Genomic DNA, 18593 nt, shown 5'->3' with positions numbered 1-18593 from the left:
ACCTGGTGAACTACTGCTGATGATACATGGACTGCTGCTCTCTGAATGCAGTCAAGTGACTGAAAACATCCAATATTTTGGTTACTGAGGAATTAGTATCCCTGCAGCTTTCCCACTGCAAGTTTTCCTTTGAGAGGCAGTGATGTCTCCTGGGCTAAAAGGACAAAACAGAGAGTGCAGACACAGGAGCCAACTGAGCCCAAACTTTTTCCATGAAGTAGGATGAACTCACACCGGCACATGAGGAACAAATGCAGGACGATTTTCATCCTTTCATTTATACAGATGAGCATCTGCCTGATGTTGGTGCAAATGGCTCTACCTGGAAAAATACAGTAGCTGGCTGATGATGAAGAAAATATTTGCCTGGTGAAGAATATCCATTTTTTGCCCACAGCAGATGTCCGTGGCTGCCCATGTCCGAGGGGGTCCACGTGCAGGTGACCACCCAGGCACTCTGAGCCAACCTGTTTGCAGCCATTTCCTTGCCAGCAGCAGCAGCTATTCTAGAGAACTTGGAGCCTCTTCTTCCCAAATGCCAGGCTGAGGAAGCAAACATTAACACTGAGCACACAGCAGAGCCCAGCCGAGGGACGGGGAGCCGGGGCTGTAACGTGAATCCCTCCGCCCTGCCGGGCCAGCACAGACACTTGTGGAAAGGAGATACCCTTGGCTGCCCTGCAGAGATCCAGAGCTGAGATTAATGGCAACTGTGGGGGCTGCCTTCCCCTCTGTGCCATGCGTGCTTTAAAGCCGTGGCCTCCTGCCATCTTGAAACATAACCCTGTGGTATTGTCTTCATTCAGGCCCCTCATCAGCAATGTGAAAAGAGAGAAGAAGCTGGTGGCAGGATTAGAGGAGAGGTTGAAATATTCTGGGCAGCATATGCTGTAAGTCACATTATACAAAAAGGATTATCGGGCTGCTCATTGGCCAGAGCTTTCCATTCTGGAAGCCCTGCTGCTTGTAAGAGAGAAAACCTGGTGAAAACTGCCTATAGCATGTCCCAGCACAGCATATGACACACTGCCCACAGTGACAAGCAATGAAAATATTTTTCAGGCCCTGTCTGCCCTCTCCTAGGAGATTGTTTTATGTTTGTCAGCGTTATGCAAGATGCATGGGAAAAAGGGAAAACCAGAAGTGAGACTAATAATTCAGAATGGTATTATAAACCTCCTAAAATTACCATTATCAGATGAACCCATCTCAACCTTAAAACTGAACACATCAGTCTTGGAGAGCAGTTTGAGACCCTCATTGTTTTAGAAGTGAGAAACCACCTTTTGTTGTCCAGGTTTAATTTATTCATGGCAAATTATACCCATTTTTTCCTTAATATTACCAATGTTCTTACCTGAACCAGATAATTTTCCTCACCTGGCAACAATGTATTTACAGAGAGAAAGGATATTCATTCAATCTGAGTTTTCATTTTATTACACTAAATAAGTCATGCTCTTTCAGTCACCTTTCCTGCTCTTCTCTGCACTGATTCCAGTTTGCAGTCTCCTTTCTTGACCATGACCAGACAAGACCAGACCATGACTGAACAGACCTATGCACATGGTTCCACATGAAATTATAAAATATTATATTTCTTGAACTATTTTTTTTTCTTTAAGAATGCTTTTTTTGTCTCATACACATAATGAGAAACAAACTAAAGTGAATTGATCTTTTCTAGAATCCACTTGAGAGGTTCTCAATGTTCAGAGTCCCCTTTTCTTGGAAGCCCTCAGCTGTACAAGATTTCCATAACTGCAATAAATCCTTCTGAAAATTGCATTAATTTAGTACCAATCTCAGTCTTGGTGGCATGTTGTAAAAATATCCAGCTTTCACCAAACTGGCTTCAAACACAAATTGCTGTTTTTGATCCTGACACTGTCCCTGTGGTCAGATATTTCTTGTCATATAAGGAACCATTTCCTCTTTTGGATCAAAAATCAATTCATGGTCTTGTCTACAACTTGGAGCACTTTAGGTTTTCGCCTTTTTAATTTTGAGCTCTGGACACAGACATTCCTTGCCCATTTTATTGCTACCCCTCCTCAGCAGCAGCAACATAATTATGCCTTGTCTCAAGACCTTTTTCACTGCAAAAAAGGGCAAAGAGCTGTCAAAAGCCTCATATTTTGCCATATGGTACAAAGAATAAGAATTTAATTTACATTATCATGCGGAAGTGTAGGAAGGCATTTCTATATAGAATCATAATTGAAAGGGGGATCTCCAAGTTTCCAAAAAATTACTATTGTCTTTCCCTCAGTTTGGGGATTTAGATACATTGAATTCTCATCTTTCTAAATCAAACAATTCCTCCCCAAAATTGTAATTTCAGATTAAAGATAAAACAGGGTTCTAAGTCTTCCCAGGCACCAGAAGAGGTGCACTGGCTCACACCTCTTCCCCTTCGCCAGTGGAATCTTGCAGATGAATCAGCTCCACCTTCACCTCAGCTCTTCCATTCTTCAGAGTGGGGGAATTATTCCTCTCACAAAAGCACAGAGTAAATCCAGATCTAATCATGGCTTTGAGCTGGCATAAGCTTAAAAAGATACAAAAACGCTAACAGGAACTCCATTAAACCATGGAGAAAGAGAAGGGCATCCATGAATTTTCAAAGGGCAAGTATAGTTCTGTTACAAGAACGTTGCACACTGAAATTGCACTGAAAACCCTTCTCTTTAGAAATGTCCCACCCAAGTAAAGCTGGGTGGGACTAACCTGAGTCACATCTAAAACAAAAAGCAAGAACTGACAGCTTCTGTGCTGTGCCTGCAAAACATTTGCTTCCACTTTGGAAGGCTATAATTATCTCTGATACCAGAGCAGCTTTATAGTGTGCAAAAACCTTGTGGCATTTCCTCCACAAAATAACCCACTTTGACACGAACAGCACTCGAGCATCACCACGGGGATAGAGCAAAACCACAGCTCTGAGCTGAAGAGCAAGGGAGGAAACGTGAATGGAATGGCATTATTGTGCTAACGCAGTCCAACCCAATTTTAAGAGGTCATCCAACAACGTTTGTTTGTAGAACAAAGCAGGGTCAGTCGGATTTTGCACTGTTTGGCTCAAAGATTTCTCAATACTTGCAAATTCTCCATGCAACCAGACAGAGATTAGAGGATCTAGTTTTAATTGTGCCTATGTAAGTATGACAGAGTGCTGTTGATTTAGAAAGAGTTCCAAAAACACACAAGTATACATCTCTGTTGGGACAAGTAATTAAATGCAATAAAACCTACATCTTATTTTTTCTTATTTTACAAGAAATGTTTTCTGTATCTCTCTAAGTAATCTTCGGAGCTGAAGCACCAATCTTAAATCAGTGCCTTGCACAGATGAGATTATTCTTCCTTGCCAAACAGATCATCCAGAAGAGGAGGGTATCTGATCCCAGTCACGGGAGGGGACCGTGGTAGTTGATTCCAGATATCTGCCCTCTGAAATTAGTAACCCAGAGAATATCTTAGTATGCAATAATGAAAACAAGAACCATTACAAGATGGTCAACATAAGATTGAATGAGCTGCTTCAATTCCTCAGACAAATCTGTGAAAAATTTGGTCTTTATACAGCACATCCTATTAAAAGATTACAGCATGCACATTCTTATGAATGTTGCAATATATTTTATTTAAAATAATTTCTATCATTAGCCCTTTCGCAGACATTTTTAAATTAAATAATGCTAAATTTTCTTCATTAAAATCCTAATACTTCAAATTCTTGAAAGTCATCTATGTCTCAACACCAAAAAACATATACAAAATAATGACATAAAGAAAAGGAATAAAAAAGAACGCCAGCAGAACAAGCACAGCTCTGCTGCTGAAATCTATCTGTCAAATACAGGTACTGTAGCCTCAAAATACTGCTATTAATTTGTGGTAAGTCACACACAGAATGACAATTGAATTCTAAAGCTGAACAAGATTTAAAATTTTCCTGTCTCTGATTTTTTCCATTTTGTAGTTATCTCTCTTAAAATATTAAATATTTAATTATCACTTAAGCACAGAATTCATCATAAAAACCAAAAATATTCCCTCAACAGAGCCTAATAAACACCATGATCCTCAGGACTGCTGAATAAAACATGTGGAAGGGCTTTGATTTTATCTGTACAAGACAGAAAAACTCTTCACAAAGACAAAGCAAAAATAATCAACCATGGAAAGCAGAGCAGACCAAGAGCCCTGAGCCCTCGTTAGACACCACCAACAGTCTGAGATGCTACAGAAGAAAGACTTGGTAAGTCAGGCAGGAATGAGGAGTCTGAAGCAGAGTGCCTGAGGAATATTGGTTTAAACCATGCCATGAATGAACTTGAATTTAAAGGAATGCTGTGTTTCTAAATGGTCTGAACGCAATCAAACACATTCTGTACAATACATTGGCCTGGCCAGAACAGCAAAATGATGTGTTGGCAGAAGGCCTTTGGATTTATCTGTTACAAAGTATTTAAAATTCAGCATAATTGACTTATGGACCTTCTATTTTAAAATGTTCCACTCAGGACAAGATGGCAAGATCAGATTAGTCTCTGCAGTTTGTTGATACTGCATTTTTATTTACCCTAAGTAGCAGGCTGAAGATATACAAAGCTGATCCATCAGTTCTTCTCTCTGTGCACGCCTTCCAGAGATGTCGTGTGTTATGTGCAGGTTTCTGAGGAGCTCTACAAAATGCAGAGCTATTTTCTGCATATGTGTCAGTGGAGCTTAAAGTATTTTCTGACTACCTCAGCAAGAGAACAGATCATTTGATATGTGACAGTGATATTTGTGGGGGAAGCAGTACTCATTGTCCATGGATAAATACACCTGCTTCCCCTTTTTCTTTTTTCTTCTATGAAATGTCCCAGAGATGTGATACTTACTAGACACCTCCTCATCCCTGCCTGACTTCCCTACTTCATCCTAAACTTCCCTATTAAACCTATTTAAAAAATAATTACTTTATGAAAACAAGTACAAATACAAATACAAATATGAAAAGATGTTGTAGTGTGTGTTGGCTAAAACAGTCATGTTAAAGTTGGAGAAATTGTATTCAGCCACTGGTTTTACCTTGGGTGGCTCCTTTTCCTCCTTGAAAACACGGATTTGATTCTCTCTCCAGTTCAGTGCATGAATAAACTTTCTATAGTCTACTTGCTTTTGGTCATCTTCAAACCTGAGTAGAATATCCATAAGATGACTCAAGGTTAAAGGGAATTTTTAACAAAATTATATCATGTTATCTACAGCATACTAATCATTACCTTTGGGATAATAATTTTTATACTACTTTATTTCCAAATATTGGCTGGAGTGAAGAAACAGTACAAAATGCCATGAACTCCTATATTATACATTGTTTTCCATATTCTTACACTTTATTATTGCCTCATAGTAGCATTCAACTTCAAGTTTTACTTCATTTCCACTATTTTCATTTTAGATTTGAAGCACTGCCCAACCTTTTCCAACACTGATATCACAGCTTTTGACAAACATAGAGTTGGGATGATCAATGTATGATTCCTTTGTGTAGAAAAGAAACAATTATACAGGAGACCTGTGCTGTAACACAACTGACCTGGTTTATTATGACTTCTACAATCATCTCCTGAAAATAATATTTCAAAAATGCTGCTTGCACACACCTTGGGATCAATTTGAAATTGACAAACACACAGCTGACTAATGTATCAGCTAATAGCCAGATTTTAAAATCATTTGGTAACAGGTTTATGGCATTGTACTCTATTTCTATGGATAAATAGATATACTGCTATCAGTTGTGGGTGTCCCCTAAATGCATGAAGATATATATGCTGCCAGCTAAGGTCTACAGGTACATGTGGAAAATGCTATTTTCCTCCCTCAGATTTCTAAAATCCTTACCCTGCACTAATAAGTCCCATGGGAACAGATTTATAATCCACTTCATCCTTCTGCCATTGACTTGGATGAAGCAGCTTCAGAAACAAAAGTCCTCAATTCAGCAGAACACTGAGGTGATTCAGGCCCTTGGGGACCACTGTTCTTTCAGTGTCACCAGCCAAATGTTGAAAGATACTTTGGGCTGAAGCTTGAAAAGAGCAGCTGGAATGCTCTGTGATAAATACAGCACCGGCAGCTTCTGAAGGACACCTGCCTCACCTACCTGCAAAGGGGACCCAATTCGGGCACAAAAACATAGCCTGGAAGTGTCTGCGCCTCACTGGGGTCCGTGGAGAGACACAGACACCTAGCAAGACTCAGTATCTCTCATCTGGTGGGAGACGCCAGGTTAAACAATTCTGCCCTGCCATCTGGTGAGACAAAAACTACTGCACAGGAAACAAGTATCTCAGAAAATCATTTTGCCTTGTCCTTAATGAAATAGCAGTGCACAAAACATGGGCCTCAAAACCCTTCAATCACTGCAGAGAGTTCTAACAAAACTTAAGCATGAAGGCACTTTAAGGGAGAATTTACAGCACAAACTTGAAAAACAATATTGGAGGAGAAATAGATCTGGTGACAAAAATAAACTGCAATGAACTGCAGCTCATCCTTTCCTTCTCCTCCCCCCACACCTTTCATTTAATAGTCATCAGGAAAGATAAAATAAAATATACTGAGAGCCATAAACAGAGATGGCAGCGATAAACTGGAATGTTAAGTACAGTGAGTTATGCTGAAGATGAAAGCAAAGTCAGAAAAGAATGCTACTGCTACCAGAATTAAATGGAGCCTGAAACACTGCCATGAGAAACCCTCCTATGACAGCCTGCTTCTTTATCATAGTTCACACGCAAGTTAACATTTCCATAAAGCCCTACTTTTGGGGAATATATCCAATATACAGGAAAATTATTATTCCCACTTCCAGTGGGTTCTTAATTTCAGGGTTTGGGGGTTCTTTGGGGTTTTTTTTGCAGGTGGCAATAGGGAAAAGAAACAAGTTTTGCATAAAATGTAATAAGACAATCAAAAAGCTTCTACCTCTTGGAAAAATAATGGCACACAGATTGGAATTTCAGAACTATCAGGACAAATTATTTTTCCTTCTACTATTATGTAGTTACCTTTTACTCATTGTGAAAAGTCAAAAGATCAATTCTACCACCAAGATGGTGAGCTGTATAAGCAGGATTTTTAAACAAAGAACAAGTGAAGGTGTGTAACTACCTAAAATTTCTGTTGAGGCACCAAAGTTGAGGTAAGCATTACTTCTGCTTTTGACAAAAATTTACAAGGAGAAAAGTCCTTTGATGTGACAGCACTAGTGAGCTGACAATATGGGTCTGAAATTATCTATAACCAAGAATTTTAACATGAGCAGAGGAAATGGGATTCCTAAATCCCACAATTAAATAGTGACAGAAAGCATCTTAAAATACTACTCTAGAATAACCCAGAAAGAAAAAAAAAAATCTACTCTTTAGATCTTTTTACTGCTGTGACTTATTGTATCAATCTACTAAAAGCACACAGTAGAGATATGGCACAGAGCATCCACATGGACTGAGGAGATGTTATCATTTTGTGCATTATTAGGACAGAGATGTCATACATTGCAGTGGCTGGAGTTAATAACGCTGAGACAGACAGTGCTCTTCAGAAAAGGAAATTAGATTTGTCTTATCAAGAAGATGCACCAAAGATAGCTTTAAACCAACCTTCTCTTCAGTTTTGCCCTGTTACTTCACCAATGCATGGGATTTTAGACTTGGAAAGTCACTCCTCCATCCCTATCACAGTTTGCAGAGCTTTTTATTTTCTTTATCATTACAGAAATAATCACACATTTCTGCTTCTAAAAATACATTCATAATTAAATACTCCAGATAGGTGAAAAATCTGGTCAAATCACATTATGATTATTCTTGAGGATGCTTTGGTGAGTAAAGGTTACTTACTAATAAGTTTTTCTTTCCCATCAAGAAATCTATACCCCAAAGATTTATGTGAAAGTTTAATGTATATGCAGAGTTTTTGAAATTCCTTCATTTCAAACAACATTTATTAACAAGTTCCTCCAATAATAACAGAGCAGAAGCATCTGCTGCTTTAACTTCAGAGAAAATGTTGGGATTCTTCAGCCTGTTTGATACTCTGTAACACAGTTCTATAGGGACTACATTGTCACAGGTGTACACCTAAATCGTCATAAACTGCTCATAGTAAAGGACTTGAACCAGAAAGCACAAAAAGTGACTATTCAATAATAATGGCTACCATCTCCTTTTTTAAATTTCTATTTATACTACATTTACTCATGTCTTAAACAACCATGAATTGAACCATCAGCTCACCAACAAACTGAGTAACAGGAATAATTTGTCAGAAGATGTTCAAATATGAATTCTAGAGAGCCTTTTAATCACAAATGGCATAGAGAGTCCCAAGCACCAAAGGTAACAAGAAGGCAGCAGAAGAAAGATCTTGTGATCATTTCCACTGCTGCTCCTGCTACTGGACACTTACTGCATCAGGAAAAGAGGGTTTGCTTCCTGAAAGAAAAAAGTCAGCCCTAAAAAAATCATTACAGGAGGGAACCAGCTAAAAAAATTATTATCCAGCCACAATCCTGGATAAAAACTGAGCAGGCAGGAGTGGCCTGGCCTGGCCTGTGATTTCAGAACTGAGATGACCATGTAGATGGCCCTCTGTCATCAGGCACTGCTAGCTGAGGGACTGGAGAGTCACCTTTGCAAAACAACAAGCACCCTTCAAACACCCCAGCAGTGTAGAGAAGTGAAAAACTACACAGATGCTTTTAATATAAAATTAAAAAACGTAATTTAAAAGACTAGGGACCTACAATTAACAACTAAATTAATGCAGAATAATCAACATGTAATGCTTGTAAACTTGTCATCCATTCTTTCTTCATTCATTTTTTTCCTTCCTTATCTGCCAGCTGTTTATAAATCCTCCAGGGAAGGAGCGCTTCTTTTTAAGTCCTTGTTAGCATCAATTTAGCATTGCAGTAAATAAAAAAAAAAAACAAAAAAAAACCTAAATTCATTACTTAAGCACTTTGGCAAAATTTATTTATTAAATAAACTTTAATTGTTCATTATGCCTGCATAAATTTAAAGACATGTTTATAATGACTATTGTAGTTTTCTGGCAGAAACAACTGTGTACCATCTGCACTGCTTAATACAGTGTGATTAAATTCTATATTGTTCTGTGATTTAAAAAGTAAGAGAGAAAATGTTGATGGAGAAAGCAAATACATTTTAACATGCCAGGTAAATTGGAAAAATGTTCATATTGTTGGGTATCTAAATCCTAATTTTTCAACATTCCACAATTAAAAGCACTAATTTACACTAGATGGACAATACAAAAAGGTCTTATGAAACCGTAAGATTTTGTGCCAACTCTCCCTTCACTCCATGGCAACTGAGTGCTCTTTGGGTGCAGTAAACAAAGTCTTCGGTCATTTAGAGGTGACCACAAAATTAGACAATAATTTCTAGTCCCATCCTGTGCTTTTAATAAGTGACATATTATTGCAGTATAATTTACAAATCTAAATAATAAATACTTTAAGAATACTAACTTTCAAAATGGAATACAGTCATTAAGTCCTGGAGAAAGTCTTTGTCACCTAATCTCAGATAGCAAAGCTGAATAAACACAGAGCTTCAGCCTTCAACTATTATCAGATCACATTGTCCAGCATCATTTCATAGCTGAATAGGGTCCAGCATTAGCTATATATACTGGTTTTGTGGGAATCAGTCCAGCAACTTTTATTGTACCACTTTGTTCCTTCAGGAATACAGATACACAGAATAGATCCACCAGCCCCTGTTTTAGAAATATTAGTGGACACAAAAGGAACGGAAGGTGCGGGAAGGTGCGGGAAGGGAAGGTGCGGGAAGGGAAGGTGCGGGAAGGGAAGGTGCGGGAAGGTGCGGGAAGGTGCGGGAAGGTGCGGGAAGGTGCGGGAAGGTGCGGGAAGGGAAGGGAAGGGAAGGGAAGGGAAGGGAAGGGAAGGGAAGGGAAGGGAAGGGAAGGGAAGGGAAGGGAAGGGAAGGGAAGGGAAGGGAAGGGAAGGGAAGGGAAGGGAAGGGAAGGGAAGGGAAGGGAAGGGAAGGGAAGGGAAGGGAAGGGAAGGGAAGGGAAGGGAAGGGAAGGGAAGGGAAGGGAAGGGAAGGGAAGGGAAGGGAAGGGAAGGGAAGGGAAGGGAAGGGAAGGGAAGGGAAGGGAAGGGAAGGGAAGGGAAGGGAAGGGAAGGGAAGGGAAGGGAAGGGAAGGGAAGGGAAGGGAAGGGAAGGGAAGGGAAGGGAAGGGAAGGGAAGGGAAGGGAAGGGAAGGGAAGGGAAGGGAAGGGAAGGGAAGGGAAGGGAAGGGAAGGGAAGGGAAGGGAAGGGAAGGGAAGGCTGGCTGAGGAGATAACTCTCTTGTCCACCACCTACAGAAAGGACCCACAGCAGCTGAAACCCCATCCAGCTGTCATAAAGTCAGTACCTTGCTAAAGTTGGGTGAAATCCAGCCGTTGATATCCTCCCTGTGTTCTAAGCTGATCTCTAATTTTTATTGTAGTGTACTGAGATTTTTCTTTTTAACCGCCTATACTCACTCCTTAGGAAAGTAGAGGTTCAGAGTAAAAAAGCTTTCCCTGGTGTAAATTCACAATAAAATAAACATGTCCCTAGAGCCCAGGACATGTCAGGCTTGTCTGCTTCTTATCAGAACTGAGTTAGTACATAAAGGAAAACTTCCAGTGCCTTGTTGTGCATCTATTCAAGTTCAGCTCTTATGAAGTGGAATCTGTGAGAACCCTTTGTCTAATATGGGATATCAATTCTCCTTCAACAATTGTGTTGGGCAGCTTGGTGGGAGTTCTAAAATATCAGTTGTAGATTACTGTTAAAATTCAGACATTTCTGAAGACTAATGGTTATAATTCAGTGTCAGAAGTGATGAACACCAGTATGAAGAAGCTTTATCAAAATGGATTCCACATGTCTGCCTGACATGGGTCTTTTCCATTATTTACTAAACCCAGATATTTAATTTGCAACTCCTCCTGAAATCAGGAAGTATATTTACCTGAAGCAGCTAAACATGAAAGAAGACCAGACCTGATCCTGTTTCTAATGCAGTATGAAAGCACAGACAAAACATGTGATTTAATGATTTCCCTCAAGGGAAAGAAGAAACCAGTAAGTATACATTTAAACCTATTACCAGAAAATCTGGCCAGAAAAACCAAACTCAACAAGACATGAGTATTCAGAACACCACAGCTTTCTCTGAACTCTAGTCTTTAATACAAGTGCATGAAACACTAGTTGTTTTCACTTCTATTCCCATTAATACAGCCAGCAAAGCAATTTGTGTCAAAAAAGCTAAATTTGTTTTGGAAAAGTAACAAAGCCATGCTAACATTCCTTTGCCTTTTTAAAAATGACAATAAAATACGTTTCAGGTGAGATTAATAGGAGTAGCAAATCAATTTTGTTTACTACTGATGCTGTCTATTTGATAAAGACACTTCATTGTATTCATGTGAGTGTGTTCCTTGGAACTCACACAATGTACTTCCATAAGATTATTGTTTTTATGTCACATCTACACAAAGGAACAACTAAAGCAAAAAAGTGAATCTCATTGAAAATGATAAGTATCAGCAACTGACTCTGTAAAGATTAATTCCACAGAATTCTGCCAAACCCCAGATGATTTACCATGCCAGGCAAAATGACGAGAAGTTGCTAAGATGGATGCATCTCAGTTGATTATAAATATTCTATAAATAGGAAAGTCTGTGTGTGTGTGTGTGTAGGGACAAAATCTGCATCATGAAATGATTCATATTAGATAAATGACAAATTCTGAAGATTTGTCTCTGCAGTAGATATTTAGCATTGATCTGCACCCATGCATGCAGGTCACACTATCTGCCCTTAAGTTACCTGGCCAGCAAAGTTTCTAGAAGACCATCAGGAAGTGGCAACTTAAAGGATTTGAAAATAGTCCTGCAGGTCTCATAGGGCAACAATCCACACCTGCACATCAGAAAGAGAGGGGTGGAAATATAGATTAGGTATTTTCCAGGTTTACTTCAAATGAATGTTTCATGGGGAATATCACGATGGAGAAAAAGACAACCAAGTTTTATGAAATTTTGGTATTACAAAGCTGAGAAACTTGAAGGTGACATTGTAGCCTTTCTTATACTGAGATCCTCAGTGACTCTGTGATTCTTTATTCATGACATCAGAGAACAAAAAGGGCAAATGAGTCACATAAAGAACCCAAATTCTTTCTTCTTTTTCCCCCTTAAATCACTATTTCTCCTCTTTGATTTAAAATCATGTGTTTTGCCCATGAACTAGTATCTGATGTCACAGAATGTTAAATATAGCATCTACAATAAAAAGTCCACATACAAAATGTAAAATAGACAAAAAAGCTGTCCTCTTCCTGTCTATTGTCAAGTGCTATGAGAAGCCTAACATTACACATTATATTCTTTGGCCACAATATACCATTTGCTCAGCAACATAGTTTCTCAAATAATAGCTTGGGATAAAGAGAGGAAACTTACTTTTCTCGGTCGTTGTACAAAAATACAGCAATCAGTTGTTCAAAATATTCAAAGGCATTTTTCTTTAGTTTGTCTTGAGCCACTGTAAGGAGGAGGAGCAGGTCTATTTGATTGTCGTCTCTCATGCCATAGTGACGTCCAAGAGTCATAATTTCATGTTCTGAAAATCCTCCACCAGCTACACTGACTATCCAATTTCTATTCACAAAAACAACAGCCTACATTAGTTTTAAGTAAATAAGTTAAAACCAGTTAATAATCACCAATTTTGGGAGAGGATGTCCAAATTTCCTCAGTAGCTGTCTATACATATAAAAATACATCCTAACCACAACTGAAGTGTTTTACCAGAGATGCCATATAGCAAATTACACCAATTCACAAGTTCCCTTGGCAAGAATATATGACAGGAGGCAGCAGCAAGAGCAGCTTACACTTGGATGCTGTAACTGGAAAATCAGATCCCATGCAGGGATGAGCCTGGGATGTGCTCTCCCAAGCCTGTGTGTGCTGCTCAGACAAATCATCCCAACCCAAATAAGAAGAAATTTTCCTGAGATCCATCAGATGGGACAGTGCAGCTCCCTCAGCTGTTACAAGGCCTCTTCTCAAATTTGAATTAGTCTAACTACTTTGGCTCTATGATCCCAAACATCTGCCTCTGGTGCACTCACGTTCAACCAGACTTTTTAACAAGCAAGTATCAGCATAGGCCTATGTGTCTCAAGTCAAAATTAGATTAATAATATATAATGCTTCTGGATGAACTGCATTAAGAATAAACTTCCTCAAATTGCTGGTGCAATTAGTGCTGTACCTTGTTATACCCATGAGGACACTGAATCACTGATTAAACACCATTCCTTAAAAACAAGTGGAAGAAATGAGTAGTGATGCACGAAGTTCTGACACAAGACCTAAATGGCTGCCTGGAGAATACTTGAATAGTTGAATTAATCTGATGAAGGATCTCTTTAATATCCACATGTGAATGGAAAGCACAGAAACTTAGGACCCTTCCAAATTTGCAAACTTTTAACCAGAAACACGGATCTTCACTTGCTTGCTCTTGAGAGGCTTGTGTGGTCCTGTGCAAATGAAAGGATCACTTCATGTAATATGACTGCACTGACATAACTATTAAAGAAAGGTTAAATACTGTAGTGTCTACTTTGATTCAACTGCTTCTTTTTTCATATTAAATAAATCAGATTGATCTTTTATTTGCAGTGGCAGGAAATAAATACAAGGAAGTGACAAGTTGTTGACAGTAGCAAACCTTATTTTAGATTACACAAACTTAATGACCAAGAGCTGGTCCATCTATTAATATTATCATTATCTTGTCAGTATTATTTTTCCACTTACTGGATATTATTATTTATATTGCAGCAGCATTCAGAGATCCAGTCAAAGCTGGAGCCTCCTTCCTGCAGCCTACAACAAACACCACTGCACACACCAAGAGGACAGTGCTGCCTGATAAATCTGGCACTCCAGTGCTTGGGCTGGCAGAACTGAGGGCTGTAGATAACATCAGCCATTTGCACAGATTGGATTTCCATACATGGCACAGATTTTTCCAGTGTCAGGATTTTAAAAGTCTTTTATTTTCTCAGTCCAGTCAGTGACAATCAAATCACCAAAACCTGCAGATAAAATTATTTCACTTGGGAATTAAGGAATATTTTAGTGATTGTGAGGGACTAATGAGTAAGACCCCAGACTCACAAACAGAATGACATCTGAACTCTCCCTGACAAAAACAAACAACAACAACAAAACAACAACAACAACAAAAAAAAAAAGCTTCAATAATTGTTCCCACAGCTTAGCTATGTCTTGTTTTACTTCTTTTTTTTTTGTCCAAGAAGAATAAGAAAGATTGCAATCTGAATTTATTACAGAAAGAACAAGCCATAATTAACTTCTCAAAAGAGCTGCTTCTCAAGCTGAATTGAAGATAGGCATCTTTGTTAGAGCCACATGGTTCTTTGTCTCTAACAGAAAATGGTCTTGCCAGTAGCTTATGAGAAAAAACAGACTGGATAGGGCTATGTGATGCACAGGCATCTAAGTTTTAGTTATTTTTTAATTCTCTTTTTAACAAAGCTTTCAATAGTTTTAATGATATCTTAGGGGATAGCTTCAGTGTACATCACACATTTATTTCCTGGATGAAGTACTGAAGATTTGGGTTCTGAAAGCAGTTGAAGTAAATTGTATAATTACAATTCTCTTCAGTACATCACACTTATACATGTAGTTTTACATGGAGATTATATAAAATTATGTAGGTAGAAAGGAAGAAAACTGAATAGCCAAATTCAGAGCACAGTAAAGTCTCAGCTGTATTTAAGATAAAGAAAGAGGATTGTCATTGAAGCTGTCATACAGATAATTGCCTGCACTAAAAATAATCATTTGTTGTCCATTATAGTCATCAAACGTCATGGCAGATTAAAAATAAACAGACATGTATACAGTAAGAAACTGAAAGAAGAAATATTCTAGTCACATAGAAGTATCTTGGATTTTTCATAGATGTAAAGAAATGCTCTTGTTTTTTCTTGTCATTAAAAATGTTTTTTTCATTCTAAAATAAGATACACAGATAATAATAATGAGAGCCTTTAGATTACTGGATGTAATACAAACTAACAGAAACAAAACCTACTATCAGTATAGAGCACAAATTCAAGGTTCCTTAGAGGCAAATTCTTGCTCTGGCAGTGTGAAAATCCCCTGTCAGACCCCAGGCTTTCCCCCATAGGAGGGATGGGGACCATTAAAGGGTGTTGAGACTGGCCCAGGTGAGCACTGAGGCCCAGAAAACCCTGAGTATTTGGGTTCCCCAGATTTCCTGCTCATGGAGAGGGATCCTGCATTTTTTGTGGCTGAAACAAGTCCCTCAATACCACATGATCAGACATGACATGTGTGTCATCTCTCTATGTCACAGAACAGCACCACTAAATTAAACTGTTGAACTGTTCACAGCTGCACAGATTATGTCCATAATTAAATTTACACCAAACTGAGCCTCTTCTGGATGAAATAAAAACCTTTCCCTGCCATTTAAAAGCCCACACATCCCTTCTACAAGTTTGCTTCCCTATTATACAAATGTTCCAAACCTTTGAGTTGCTCTTAGTGCATACACAAAGTTTTGCAGATGATTAGTTCATAATTTGAAATAAAACCATATTTTTTTTTAAATTTCAAATAGTTACCTTTTACATAAATCAAAAGCCTTTTCCAGGTGCCAGAAACTTTTTCCCACTAAACATGAACTTTCAATTTGCTGCCTTCTTATTCAAGTAATAACATCTACCCTCCCAATGCAACTAGCAATTCAAAATCTTCCTTCTGCTGAGTAAAATATCTGAGTTCAGATATTTTTGACCAAAAGCTGCCAAAAAATGTGGCCTCTTTCAGTTTAAATCCTACCTTTAAAACACTTATTTTTCATTTCTGAATCCCAGCTTCTTTTAATTTTTCACTGCTTTCACTTTGAAATGCTGAAAGAACCTTCTGCTGACCTATTTCTCTTCTGAGATACTTCAGAAGCAATTCCTGCCTTGGTTACCATTCCTATGGAAATGACATTCCATGCAATATTCATCTACTTACCTGCCTTAGTTATTATGACAGTTCCTAAACAGACAGTGTATTACTTCTGTGAAAACCAAATGCTTCTAAGTAAAGCTTTCTCCTGTTGCACATCATTAACCTCACCAGTACTGTGCCCAGCACAGTTCATACACTCCAGTATTGTGACTGTGGGATAAACTGAAATAATTTTGCATTTAAATATGATTTCCTCTTTCATGTATCTCTATACCTGCCCATTGCCATGTCTGGATCATTGCCAGAATCCAGATTTCTGCTCCCTTTATCTATGCTTAAATTACTACTCAAGTATTAATTATTGTTCTCACTAATGCTTTCCAATCTTTTTTAAACATGCTTAGCACTGCCTTCTATAATTTCAACACACCTTAGTTCTGTAAAGACTGTCTGCTTTACCAGTGGCTCAAAACCCAAACACCATTTTCAGGAGGCAACTTGAACATTTCTACTTGAATTTCAAAACTACTGTTTGACTCTCAGGATGGACTTTTCTTTATATTTCAGCATATATATTACTGCTGACTTTTGCCCTTCTTCACAACACTCTGTGTCCATAAAAAAGCTCCATAAAAAGTAGACAGGATTTTGGTTACGCTTTTCAGCTTACTTGAAACTCTTTTTTTTGTTGGTGTTGTTTTGTTTTGTTGGGTTTTTTTTGTTTTTCCTGGAGCATGAATTTACTTTCTTTTGCACACATAATCTCCAAGTAAATGCAAAACAAACCTATGCCACTCGTCAGCTCCTGGGCAGAAAGCATCAAAACCCAGGTATGCTTTATACATTTTGGGGCAGTATGACTTTATTAAATATTAAAACCCCAAATCCACTGTCTTACCTGAAAGTGTTATACCCAATCACATTGGTACGCTCAGGGTCAGTAGTAGCAAATGTCTTTCTGATTTCTTTGGCACGAGATTCAGTCATGTTCTTCAGTTTGTTGAGGACAACAGAAATATCAGCCATGGGGAACTTAAAAGAGGAAAGTAAGATATCGATTGTAAGGGCCTGAAGGATAGGATGCCATCCAGAGGGACCTGTCCAGGCTGGAGAAATGGGCCCATGGGAATCTCAGTAAGACTATCAATAATATAAACAATTAAATAAAAATAATCAGATCATGCATTCTCAGAAAGTTTAGCACTGGCACATAGAAGAGCATCCAGTTTTGCTTGAAACATTGCATTTTTAAAGCTGAAGTAGAAACATTTAAAGTACAGTTGTAATGACTTGGCCCTCATTTTATGCTGGTGTATCTCACTGAATTCTCAAGTCATAAATTTCACCATATTAAAGCTAATTTTTCACCACTGGCTCCAGTGAAATGTTCCAACAAATAGTCTCATTCCTTTTTCAATTATATTGTCTTATATACTCAGGAATAGCACATTGGAATTTTTTTAGGAAACAATCTTACCTTTTGTGTATAAAAATGCTTAAATGTTTATTTCTTCCTAAATAGACCATTAAAATAAATTTGAACTCAGATTAAACAGAACTGAGGCACTAAGGCTTTCAATCTATATTCAAATTTTTGTGTTAGTGCTCTACCAAAGATTGATTCACTATATGCATTTTTAATATAAAACATAGAATTATTTAGCCATTAAATTGGGGGTGATTCAAGTATGATTATCTGCTATGTCCTTATATTTGTCATGCTCTATCTAGTTTGAAAAGCACAATGAACTGCCTGAAAATACTTTTCTCCCATTTCTTCCAATAGCAATTATTTGAAATTTGGTATTAAGGACCAGGACACAAAAACCGGGCCTCAGTCCTAACTGTGCTGAAGTGTATCTACAGCTTTGTATCAGTTCAAAGTGAACTAGCAAAGAGTATTTAAAGTCCCTGTGGCACTACCAGAGCAGTACAAATTGATCCAAGTTTAATCAATACATCAGCTCTTGCTTCTCGGAATTGGAGAAGACAATTTTTGCCTATGCCAAAACCCCAGGTGCAGCCCTGGCAGGCAGTGCCCTGCAAGGCAGCAGCTTGGAGCAGCTGGACCAGCAATCAAAGAGTTTTAGAGGCAGCAGCTTTTCCAGGCCCCTCTCCAGGATATTACTTTTTGTCTGGGGCATAAGCACACAGCCTTCTGTAGATCAAGCAAGGAACAGGGAGAAAAGACTGAGTAGAAGGATTCAGAGAGCAGAGTATTTTAGGATGGACAAAGTGTTCTGAATATTTAAGAGCCTTTCTCTAAATTATCAAAACAGCAATTTTTACATCTTTTTTTTCCTAAACGACATATTCCAAACACCTACATAGGCATTGAGTATCCAAGCAGCATGGCAATAATTTCACCAGCTTTCCCCCTTCTCATGTAACTCCTGACATGTTTCTAGTCACAGTCTAGTTTGGTTTGATTGTCTTGCTTAACTCAGAGATTATTATTCTGAAT

At 38.3% G+C, this 18593-nt stretch overlaps 1 protein-coding gene across 1 annotated transcript in view; it reads right to left on the bottom strand.

The window, feature by feature from the left end:
* Nucleotides 1-3276: 3276 nt before the first annotated feature.
* Nucleotides 3277-18593, bottom strand: part of EFHC2 (EF-hand domain containing 2) — a 55594-nt gene continuing 40277 nt past the window's right edge. The window contains exons 11-15 of the mRNA XM_005526607.2: nt 17028-17161; nt 12560-12757; nt 11925-12017; nt 5083-5188; nt 3277-3453 (exon numbers count right to left, since the gene is read on the bottom strand). Coding sequence (XP_005526664.2) covers nt 3358-3453; nt 5083-5188; nt 11925-12017; nt 12560-12757; nt 17028-17161 — 627 coding nt within the window. The 3' untranslated portion in view covers nt 3277-3357. The remainder of the gene's footprint in view (nt 3454-5082; nt 5189-11924; nt 12018-12559; nt 12758-17027; nt 17162-18593) is intronic.

This window comes from Pseudopodoces humilis, chromosome 2, assembly GCF_049639895.1.
Source record: "Pseudopodoces humilis isolate 2021_Gansu_Grassland_sample_001 chromosome 2, ASM4963989v1, whole genome shotgun sequence".
NCBI classification, from domain to species: domain Eukaryota; kingdom Metazoa; phylum Chordata; class Aves; order Passeriformes; family Paridae; genus Pseudopodoces; species Pseudopodoces humilis.
Note: the sequence above shows the minus strand (reverse complement) of the source record. Positions and strands in the feature narration are given on the sequence as shown.